General features: G+C 39.7%; 1 protein-coding gene across 1 annotated transcript in view; it reads right to left on the bottom strand.

Moving 5' to 3' along the window:
* Nucleotides 1-1601: 1601 nt before the first annotated feature.
* LOC106540346 (claudin-4) overlaps nucleotides 1602-12116 on the bottom strand; it is a 12529-nt gene continuing 2014 nt past the window's right edge. The window contains exon 2 of the mRNA XM_014055422.2: nucleotides 1602-2880. Coding sequence (XP_013910897.1) covers nucleotides 2218-2862 — 645 coding nt within the window. The 5' untranslated portion in view covers nucleotides 2863-2880 and the 3' untranslated portion in view covers nucleotides 1602-2217. The remainder of the gene's footprint in view (nucleotides 2881-12116) is intronic.

Genomic DNA, 12116 nt, shown 5'->3' with positions numbered 1-12116 from the left:
GAAACAGAGATGACTACTGCTCACTAGAATCTGAAATGACTGGACAGGGGAAACTTTTACAAAAAACTACATCTTTCAGTGAGAGTTCATGATGTAACCTACAAATGTCTTTCCCCAACATAGCGGTCTTCATGAAATACCTTCCATCACCTCCAGACTTGTGATTGTGCTGGAGGAGTAGAGCTCCTACTCCATAGGCAAACTGGTAGAAGATACAATGACGCCATGACATCACAGTGCCACTCCACAAATTATATAATTTAAATTGTTTGGGTGATTTCATGATGAATGTGATGTCACTTTGTAGACATCCACTGTCACGAATGGTTCCAAGGGAATAAAGAAGGGTACACATGCCATAAGTGATATCTAATGCAAATATGTAAGCAGAAGCATTTTCACAATATCATTACATATCTTTTTTTTGCATCATGGTGGTTTATTATGAATGTTGCTGCATGGTGTATTTGCTTTTGTGACAATGTGTTGCGCAAACTCAGCCACTGAGCACAGCAGATACAAACCTAGGCAATTGTAGTTTATTGAATAAACAAACCATGAATTAACACATGAATATATTCAAAGTAGGCTCATATGTAGTACTAACAACTTGCTTACTAATGATATTCTGCAGCTATCTCCCATCTGATCAACCTCTAAATTATGGGTTTAAAATTCCCATAATTCTCAACAATGGCCATATTGCCTAAGAAATTCTGGGCATTCAAGTCACCATTTCTAGATAACCCCAGATTGAGGAAGACTAGGCATATGCAAATTCTGTAAAGTCTATATTAGTCTGAGCTTGGGGTGCATTCATAGACAACCAGTTCTTTTCTTGACCATAATACAGAAAGTCATTCCAATCTAGTGAAGGTTCTACTGATCAGAATCAATCTCAGTTAGTTCTTTGAGCTAAGTCAAGGTTGGTTGGGTGCTGCATCCAACTCTGCTGAAATGGCTAGTGAATACGATTCAGCTATCTAAGTTCATATAGCACTCTAAGTCAGTGTTTCTCAACCTTGGCATCTTTAAGATATGTAGAATTTCCTAGTCGGTCATGGCAACCTGAGTTTTGAAGGTTGACAACTATTGCTCTAAAATGAAACCCTGTAAATCCCATTATGACTTATCTGTGAACCCAGCAATAACAACCACACAACAAAGTGTATTTGTGGGGGTGTTCCCATTCAACTATTTATCATCATATGGTTTCCTGTCTTCTGTTGGGCAAAGAAATATAGTTGGTATGAGTGTAGTCCTCCTACATAAGTCATTCTTTCTGTTCTGCCCTTCTGCCAGGCAAGCCTTTCTACTTTGGGAATGCCCTATTGTGAGAAACCATCCACCCACACCTTCAGATTCAGGAAAGAGTCACATGATAAATGCTTTGAGCCCATGATTCCGAAAAAAAGAAGGAAGGCTTTTTCCCAAGTAGTATTGTTGGGGGCAATATGCTGACTCTGTAAAACCACTTAGAGAGGGCTGTAAAAGCGGTATATACAGTAAGTCTAAGTGCTATTGCTATTGCTAGTAGATTCTCAGGTTAGCATCAGAATTACAGACACACACACAAAAAAAGACAAAGGCAAACTGCTATATACAAAAGCATTAATTTTATTCAGGTTATATATTTTTTTTTAAAAAAGAGGAAAAAACTGGGTTTTGGTATGAAATGCATGCAAGAGCAATTGCAAAAAATTAAAAACAACAGGTTTAAAAGGCCACATCCCATTTCTTCATAAAATACTGTACAACATGTCACAGCTTCAAAAACAGATATATAGAGTAACAAATTTCCGCCCCCACCCGACCCCACATCAGCCTATTGAACAGGATGTGATATCTGAGCAATTACAGGCTATTTGGGATTGTGTAATTGGGGGAGGGGAGGGCAAGAGCACCCAAAGGCATTTATCACAAACTACTTGAAAATAGGACATTGATTCAATACCTATCTACCTATACTGAATTCTTCTATCACAAATCAAGGATTCTCTTCAAAAGAAGAGCTGAAACACATGGGGATACATCTATTTAGTGGTAACAGTGTGGGAGAGAGAAAAATACTGATGGGCCAGAAATGTTGGGAAATTGTGGAGCAGGATGCTCTGTTTTCCATAGGGATGTTCATTATGCAGTTCTGATGCTCTGAGGGAATCCACCAGTAATGAGCTTTCAGGGTAGCAACAACATAATCACAACAATGTGACTCTCTTAAACATAGTTCTTGCTGGGGTAATCGCTGCGGGGTTGAGAGACAGCAGCTGTGTACCGAGCACTGTAGTTGTTGCTCTCTTTCTTGGGGCAGTTGCAGCACAGCAATCCTCCTCCGAGGATCATCAAAGCAGCAGCTGCCCAACCAAGATAGAGGGACGAGCCCAGCTCCCTCTTCTGAGCCTCCACAATTAATGGACTGTAGAACTCTCGGATTATAGTATTGGCTGTCCAACAGACTGGGATGAGGCACAGCAATCCTGATAGCACAAAGACGGCCCCGGCGACAATGATGATTCGTGCCTTGGCGTCTTCGTCCTCCACACAGTTGGTGCATTTGGCACCCACGATGCCAACCATCAGGCCGAAGAGGGCCAGAAGCACGCTGATGACCATGAGAGCCCGGGCGGCTTGTATATCCTGAGGCAGGGCCAGCATGGAGTCATAGACCTTGCATTGCATCTGGCCAGTGCTCTGCACCACGCAGTTCATCCACAGCCCCTCCCAAGTGACCTGGGCTGTCACAATATTGGTACCAATGAAAGCCGTCACTTTCCACATAGGCAAGGCACACGTGATGATGGCCCCAATCCAGCCCACTACAGACAGGGCCATGCCCATGATTTGAAAAGCAGCTGACACCATGATTCAAAGTAGGCAGTCCTGGAGAGAAATAACAATGTACCATAAGAATTTTGTGAAATGTTACCCTAGTATAACAGTGCACCAGATCATTACATTTAATATTTGCCAAGGATGCAGCCAGAACTATCCATTGATTTCCCACCACTTTGAAACACGAAACACATAAAGCTCTTAACAGGAGTCCAAAATGATCTTATGCAAACAAAGAAGAAGAAAAAACCAACAACAGGAAAATTCATTCAAATTATTTTCAGGATGCAACCTACCTTCTCTGCATCTAGTGCAAGGGTTGGGGTCCTTGGTGCTTTCTGAGCTTACATGTTTTCTTGCAGATGTTTCATTATCCTAACTAGATAACATCGTCAGTGCCAGGGTTGTGAGTTTCAGTTGCCCAGTCAAATCTGTCATTTTGATGTCACTTACTCTCCCACCCCACAAATGTTGCTATTTGCAATCACTGTCTCTTGCAGTTTGTTAACTGTGGTTTAGTTCTGCTGTAGGGACCAAGCCATGCTTCCTTTGGCACCTACAGCCTTCTCTATACAGCATCTGATCTAGTAAAAAATCCTAGATTTGCTGATGGGTGCTAATTTAGCTAGTGATTTAGAGGGGGATTATGCCAAATGATCCTGTAACATTACTGAGCCATAACTCACATTACTATATTTCCCAAGTCAAACATTGGAATAATGCAAGTTGGCATGCACTCCTTTGAGGATCCAGGACAAGACAAGTCCATAACTACTATGAACCAGAAGAGGTAAAACCAAAACTTTGGGTTCAGGAGGACAGTTCCCCTTTCCTGTTGCTAGAGAGAAAAAGGGGATTTGTAAAGCTTTCCTATCTTTGGCTTCTAGACATATTCGGCACAGTTCTGGAGGGCATCAGATTGGGGAAGCAACCAATGAAACAGTTTGCCTTCGGAAGTTGTGGGAGCTTCATCACTGGGAGGCTTTCAAGAAGAGATTGGACTGCCATTTGTCAGAAATAGTGTAGGGTCTCCTGCTTGGGTGGCGGGGGCGGGGGGAGTTGGACTAGATCACCTATAAGGTGCCTTCCAATTCTGTTAATCGGTATCTAATTTGTAAATCCAGGTTTTAAAAAAACCTTGCTCTAATCCAATAACGTTTCTCTGTGGCAAATCTTTCAGAAGCTAGAGCAGTGTTTCTCAACCATAACAGCTTTAAGGTAGGTGAACCATCTCCCAGGATACCCAAGGAAGCAGCATACTGGGAGGGAAGGAGGAGGAGTAATTCTTGGAGTTGAAGAAGACCACCTAACTTAAAATAGCTAAGCTTGAAAAACATTGCTCTAGACAAATATTGTAAAACTGAAGACAGTTAATCTAAATTTCAGACAAAAAAAGGTAACGATGAGGTCATAAGAGCCAACCATCATGGAAGTTACAGAGCCCATTGTGCTTATTACGGATTCCCTCTTGCAGAGCCGGTTTTCCCTGGCCAACCTCCCCCCCTCCCCCCAGTAAGGATTAGCTGTGTGTTTGTTTCCCAAGCACACTAAGAACCTTTTACTCATCCCATTGCTTGCCCATTATAGAGTTTAAATATTAGGGGGAAGGGGAGGGACTCTTTTTAAAAATAGCATTTATTCTCCAAATTCCAGACTGCTTTTTCCTCTCATGGAATAGGATATCTAAAATAAATAAGAAGCTAGAGAGTTCTTTCCTTGCTCTTTGGAGATTAACTCTAGATTCAGTCAGTTCTGGTTAAAAGCTGGCTTAGCTGGTAGGCATTTTGCAAGCCTGGAAAATATAGTTGATAAAACTTTTCTGTGGCAACTGAACCATTAAAGGAATATTTCATCAGCATTGGTATAAATAGTCCCATGCTGACAATATGCCCTTGAGAGAAGAACCATTGCTTGTTCACAGGGAGGACATTTTATGTGCAAAAGTTCTCATGGTGCAGTTTTGGCCATCTTTGACTTAAGAAAAGATGTTAAGTTAGAGGAGACAAAGTTGGAATATCCAGAAGCTGCGTTCAACCCCCAGATTCTTAGGCGTGGATGTGTTTTTTAATTGTTTCTGGGTGTTTATTTCTGTTTATTGTGTTATTGGGACTTGGAGGCAGTTAAGCCATGTACAGCATGCCACCTGGAGCCACTTGGAATGCAAATTAAATAAATAGTCTTAGCCAGGAAAGGCCACAATAGTATTTGCAAACTGTGGACTGGAAATTCCCAGTTTCAAGTCCTCCCAGATCAGTATGGGAATTCACTAGGTCACTCAATCACTCAGCCCAACTTACCAGACTTGGTGGTGGTTATGGGAAAAAATGGAGGAGGCTACACTATGAATAATGTTGCTTGAGCTCCCAAAGGAAAGGAGGGATATGAGCAGTGATGTGCAAAGAAATGTATAACAATTGGCTCAGTGGACTCCCTTGCCACCATTAGGCTGCAAATCAGCAAATAGCCGACTGGCACTCTAGGCATTGTGGCTCAGAATTCCTGCTCTCAAAATTCCCGAAAATTTGAGTCACCTCCTGTGGCCCAGTGCAAGGTGGCTCCAGTGCATAAGTCGATTCAAAAGTAAATCTAACAATGATGGAGATTAATGGCTGAGTCAAGTGGTATTTGAACTTAGTTTTCTCAGTTAAGGGGCAACATTTCAACCATTACCAATTAAAGCTTAGAAATTTCACTGTAAGACTGTAACCTGTAAAACCTGGGGGTTTGATCACATGCCATACAAAGTCATTGTTCTACCATTCTTAGAGCAGATCCTGTGCTCCAATTCAACCATTTGCCTCCTCTTTAATTTGCAAATGAATTTGTAATTGCATCCTAGTCACAAATGCTGCTTTTTAAATTTTCCCACCACCCAGCCAAGCCAAAAATTTAAATCAGGTTTATAATTCTTCCTTTAGAGATGCAGAATAAATCAGAATCTGTTACTTTGAATGCAATTGCAAATTAAAATATTTTTAAAAGTCAGATCATGAAAGAAATTAGGGTATATGTGAATACAAGGGTTTCCATCACAATATCATTCTCATTTCTCTGAATTTGCATTATGCTCTACAACTGATTATTTTAAAAGCTAATTTTGTCATGTTGCCAAGTTTCTGTTAAATTCTTCAAAGTTATGCTCACACTTTCCCCATGAATCATACTGTCTCAGAATCATGTCCAAATTACCAAATAGCTATAAAATATACTTTCAACAGTTTATAATCTCTGTGGTTATGTGACCCATACACTGATTTTCAAAACATCCTGCTTGATTAATTCTTTTGGAAAAGTAAAATATATTTTGCATAAGTCTTATTCATTTTCTTTTGCTAATTTTGATTAAGCTTAGTAGTTATTTTTGCTGTTTTTTGCTAGTCTTTCAATTTTACACACCATCTGATGACTTTTTCTTGGCCAAGAAATGATTTCTAGTGATCTTCCTACAGTAAAGCTCAAAAAGAGTGACTGGTCCAAAGTCACCCAATTAGTTTCATTCCTATGGGAGAATTAGAACTCATGTTTTCCTGCTCCTGCATCTTTATTAATTGTAATTATTTAACTATAAGAATTGCAAAATTCTAGACCTTGGTGAATTCTAATTCAGAAAGGATTTTCCCCCTCAATACAGTATTAGGATCTCAAATTATGTAGGTCGTGGGTTTGCTACAAATGGAGATTTGAGATGATATTTGGATATTTTACTATCATCACTGACCAAGTGGGAAATAGTAATTAACACTTGCTGCAATTGTTAACAAAAGAAAATGGAGAGATCACTAAGTTGATACACAAATCTTGACTTCTTTGAAGTTTATGATATAAATCACCATGGCAGAGATCATACGCAATAGCACTTAAGACTTATATACTGCTTCATGGTGCTTTACAGCCCTCTCTAAGTGGTTTTACAGAGTCAGCATATTGCCCCCAACAATCTGGTTCCTTATTTTATCAACCTCAGAAGGATGGAAGGCTGAATCAACCTTGAACCTGGTGAGAACCGAATTGCCGAACTGCTGACAACCAGCAGAAAGCAGAAGTAGCCTGCAATCCTGCATTCTAACCACTGCACCACCACAAATCATAGGAATAGGAAGCAAAAGCTAAACAAACTTGGAGTCATCTATTTAAATGGGCAGGGAAGATAGTCAAGCGGCTGAATCTTTCTTGTTCCTGAAGGAGGAAAAGTTGTTTTTTTAAAAAATGATGTTGACATTTGACTCGGGGAAAAATCAGCCTAAGCCTGACTCAGCCTAAAGGTGGAGGCGTAAAAAAGTGGTTTGGCTTCAAATACAAGATTTACCTCAAGTCATCACTGGAACAATTGTTCCAAGGACAGCTCAGGCACTTGGTTTTATTTTTCCCCCCTTTCTTTATCTCATCTTGAGAAGGAGGTTTTCAACTCTTCCTCCAATTAGTCATGTACCTAGATTATAAATGGCTCTTGTGCAATTAGTTTCTTTCCCCGCTTTGATTGCAACAGGTCAAAGATAGTTGCCTTGTTAGCTGTCTCAGTAGCTGCATCATCCCTTACCCTCAGGGCTGTATGGGAGTCATCTGGAGTTGGCTTGCAACATTAAGCAGAGGAAATAACAGGTATCTGTTAACTGTTGACCTGGCTATTAGACATACTCAGCCAGGGGCTTTTCCCTTTTCTTTTCTTAACAATAGCCAATCCTGCTTAAGTTTGGCCCTTGACTTCCAAACTGGTCCCTCAACCCTAAAACCTCTTTCAACCCAGTGTCCTCATATACATAATTGGCCTGGTTTGGGCTCAAAGTACTGTGTGAACTCAACCATTGGCTAAACCTGTTCTGTGAATCCAAACTGGAGTTTATTCAAAAAGCAACGTTAAACAAAGCTTAGTCTAATGTATGAACCCAGTCTCATCAATCCCAGGCAAATTGTGCTACTGAAACCAAAACCAAAGAGCAGGGGAAGAGAAAGAATTATCTCACATTTTAATTTGTCATGTAGAATATGCATTTTCAGGGAATAATTCTTCCAGCCAAGCATCTTTCAAGTCATGTTTGCTGTAATTCTTAAGATCAGCTGGCTGATAATATTTGTTGCTGAACATTTCAAGATGACACTAAGTGAAGGAAAACCTAATTCAGGCTGAGCTGTTCTCAAAACCCTTTTGTTCTGCCTTTCCATGTTGGCTGTTACTGAGTTTTGTTTTGCTTTTGACACCAGTATCAAGTTGTCACAGCTGAGGGATGTGGAGAAAAAGAAGAGATCCTGCGAGCCAAAGGCCCTTCCCTATGTTACTGTGCAAGAAAGACTCGCCCAAAATTTTATAAAAACAATACACCAAGACAAATAATATTGGATGAAAGCCATGCTTTGGATGAACTTTCTAGGATTAAGGGTGGATTAACAAGAAAATTCTTCCTAGTAATCTATGCAAATGACACTCCTAGAAAAGTACAGTCCAGGTATCTAAAATGAATGGTACCAGGAAGGGTCCATTGGAGTCTTTTATTTGACTTTAAAGCTGCCATTTTGTATCTGGTTCAGTACATTCTTCATATGCTTAAAATAATAAAATTGCAGGGGCTAATGTCCAGAAGTTCCATATCCCCATCCAAGCAAATAAGATAAAGCTAAAAGTTCCCCTTGCACATATGTGCTAGTCATTCCTGACTCTAGGGGGCAGTGCTCATTTCCTTTCAAAGCCGAAGAGCCGGTGCTTTCCAAAGACATCTCATGTGGCTGGCATGTCTAAATGCCGAAGGCACACAGAACACTGTTACCTTCCCACCAAAGATGGTCCCTATTTTTCTACTTGCATTTTTACATGCTTTCGAATTGCTAGGTTGGCAGAAGCTGAGACAAGTAGTGGGACCTCACTCCGTTACGCAGCGGTAGGGATTCGAACCGCCAAACCGTCCATCTTTCTGATTGACAAGCTGTGTCCCTGACCACTGAGCCACCATGTCCCTAAGCAAGTAAACCCTGGGCTTAAAACATTTTCCAAATATAAAATATAAGAACAACTACAAAATATAGTTCTCATATTTCATTTGGCAATAAAAATTAATTTCAGGTGAAATGGAGAGAATGGGGGGGGGGGATTTAGGCTGTAAAACAAAAATAACTCCACTTTTAAAATGTTCACCTTGGATTTTTTTTTTACAAAACTGCCCACTCAAAAAAATCCCCCATCTCCTGTAGGATGAGGACAAATGTACATATTTAAACAAGCTTTTGGATAAGTTATCCTTGAACCCTGAAATGTTAAAACTAACAAATGTCTACAAATATTCTCCCTTATTAGCAACAAATGTCTACAATGTCAATTTCATCCCCTTATATATGGCAGGCTATTTGCAATGTCTAATTGAAACAAAAACACTTTTGTTTTGTTTTGTTTGAGTGATTGTCCTAATTGTTTTCTTTGTTCCAAGACTTTCAACTCACAGGCAGGACAAACAGCATCCCAAGATCAGGTTGCCCCAAATCAATGGGCGGAATAACTTTTTTTTAAAAAAGAATGACCCTCAGTTTTAATTACTGAGACACTGAGATTGGAAATGGATGCTGAGGGACTCTGTGAAGTGAATCATTTCCACTACTGTCTTTCATCATTTTTGGAGCCTTTGACAAAGATTTGCAATTAGGCTACTTTATCAATGAAAATCGCTGGTGCACATAAAAACAGGGTGGGTTGTTTTTTTCCGGGGGGGGGGTGGATGAAGTATAGGAAAAGAACACAAATGAATTGTCTTATTGAAGGCTCCCACTGAAACCTTTGGTCCTTGGGTAAAAGGACCAACCACTTCGCTGTTTTGTTTCAGTGATACTGCTATCTACTAGACCAGCATTTCTCAATCTTGGAGGCTTAAAGATATATGGACTTCAACTCCAAAATTCATGGGTGGCTGGGAATTTCTGAAAGTTGAAGTCCACACAACATCAAGCCACCAAGTTGAGAAACACTGTACTAGACAGTATCTTGCGCCTCATCAGAGGTGGTGGTGGTGACGTTTTCCTCCAATTTCTGCATACTCTGGTCTGATTGCAACATTATCTAAAGTGTTTATAGACCTCCATGTACATAAACCGTCCTTAAAATCTGTAAAATAATCTAAGCCGGAGAAGAGTTTCTTACCCAGTTTTCTTCCAGGAATTTTTTCTGTTTACTCAACAGCCCCATCTGAGTCCTAAGCAGAGCTAATACTGCTGCTTAACATCCAAGAACAGCTGAAGTTCACTATGAGCTTTATCTGTTCAGGCTGTTTATATACTGAAGTGGTTCTTCCTAGTGATTATATATTTATGTATTTATGCGCAGGTTGTCCTCGAACTTACAACTATTAAAAGTTATGTCAATACTGAGAACTTGCTTACAACTTGTCCTCATGCTTATGACCATCCCTTGTACCCATAATCATGCCATTGCTATTTGTGACTTACCTGGGGGCTTCTGATACATAATTGGGGAATGCCAGATTTGCTTAATGACTGCAAAAAAAGGTAGCAAAATGGGCTGTAACTTGCTTAACAAATGCATCACTAACAATGGAAGTTCTGGTTCCAACTGTGGTTGTAAGTAGAGGACTACATCTATTTGTGGGATCTTGGTTGTCTCTATATAAGTGATCTTTTTGATTGTTTTATACGCTGTGTGTTTATGTGTGTTTCTTGTTTCTGAATTGTTTGGCTGACTATAAAGCACTCTTATGTACAGTGCTCACTCAAAAGCATTTTGCGTACACATAATTTATCTCCCACAGGTATAACAATGCAATTATATTGTTACATTCTCCATCCCTCCATACCCAGGTCACTTATAGTTGTTCTCAAGAAATAACTTCAATAAAGTTGCTTCTTGGTAAACCAAACTCCTTAATTCTAATCCCCGCTGTCCAAATAGATGTATTTGGACAGAAAAGATAGATATGTATTTACAGTCTTCCCGCTTTCCCCACTCCCTAGGCTGAAATACACCAGTCTTCCTCCAGGTAGGTTGCAATTTCTTCCAATCGTTGTGGGAGGAGAGCCATGTTAGACCATGGTACCACAAAGTCAGGAATCTGGAAGCACTTTTTTTTTTTTTACTAACACACTTGGTTAAAAAGCACAAGCTTTCATGAAGCCCATGATGTTTCTTCCAGAGATTTTTTTCCATGAGGGAAAATGAGAGAAGCATAAAGAGCTTCTCTCATTTTACAGAGCTCAAAATAGTTCCCTGTTTTTAATCTGAAAAGAGATTGAATGCTGTCTACCCAGAAGATGACAGCTTCCCCACTGGATATGTTCCCACAATATGCTTATACCCACAGTTAACTGAATGGCTATTTATGCAATTAATCTCATTTCTGGATTCATGAACTATACCATGAACTAATCACATGGGTTTCAATTTGGACAACATAATATTTTACAAACTGGTTGGCTAACTTGTACCTCAATGTGTCGTGTCAACATGACCACTGCTTTTGCCACAATATTCTATTTATACCTGACTTTGTCTTTGGGAGCTCAGTGAGGTATACACAGGTATTTTTCTCTCTTAACAATAACTCTGTGTGGTAAATTGGTAAGCCAGAGTTAGCTATACTGGTTATTCAGTGCTTAATATTTAAATGGAGATTTGAACCATGCCTCTTAATCACTGTTTCATATTGTCTCTCAAGTTCAGGAGAGTTCAATTTAATAGTCAATGCAAAATTCAGTTAAGACTACAAGATTGTATCGTTTTACATCATGGGGGCAGGATCAGTTCCACGTCATCTCTTTTTGTTTGTACGTAAAATGGCACCCCATTCTACTTATCCAATCTATGAACAAGGTCAATTGTTAAAAAAATTCAAAAGACAAAATTCAGAAGTAGAATAGGATGCCATTCCTTGGTTAAAGCTCATTCAACAGATTAAACCATCTCACTTAGTCTTAACTAGAACAGCCAGTAATATCTTTGTAACCGTTGCTTGTAACAAAGAGGGATGGTCACCATCCTTTGTTCACGAAGGAAGCCCGGTTCAGTTAAGAGGGGCTCTATTATTTCTGATGGGAAGAACATCACTGCTATACAGGGGCACTGGGCCAACTCTTCCATTTAGCTTAGGGTTCAGAGGCAGGATGGCTATTCAGACAGGCGTGTCATTGCTTAAAGCTACAAGTTTATAAGAATTCACCTGTTGCAATACTTCTGTATAACACTTAATATAAGAGTTTATGCCTAGCTCTTTTTTTTAATCCCAGCTAACACCATTTCTAGGAAGCAGAGAAACTGCAAAACAGAAAAAGAGTTTTATTAATCTATATGAAACCTT

Source organism: Thamnophis sirtalis, unplaced genomic scaffold (genome assembly GCF_051295495.1).
Source record: "Thamnophis sirtalis isolate CommonGarterSnake01/CBP01778 unplaced genomic scaffold, rThaSir2_p1.2 scaffold_4, whole genome shotgun sequence".
In the NCBI taxonomy this organism is placed as follows: Eukaryota; Metazoa; Chordata; class Lepidosauria; order Squamata; family Natricidae; genus Thamnophis; species Thamnophis sirtalis.
The sequence above is the reverse complement of the archived record's forward strand: the minus strand, read 5'-3'. Positions and strand labels throughout refer to the sequence as shown.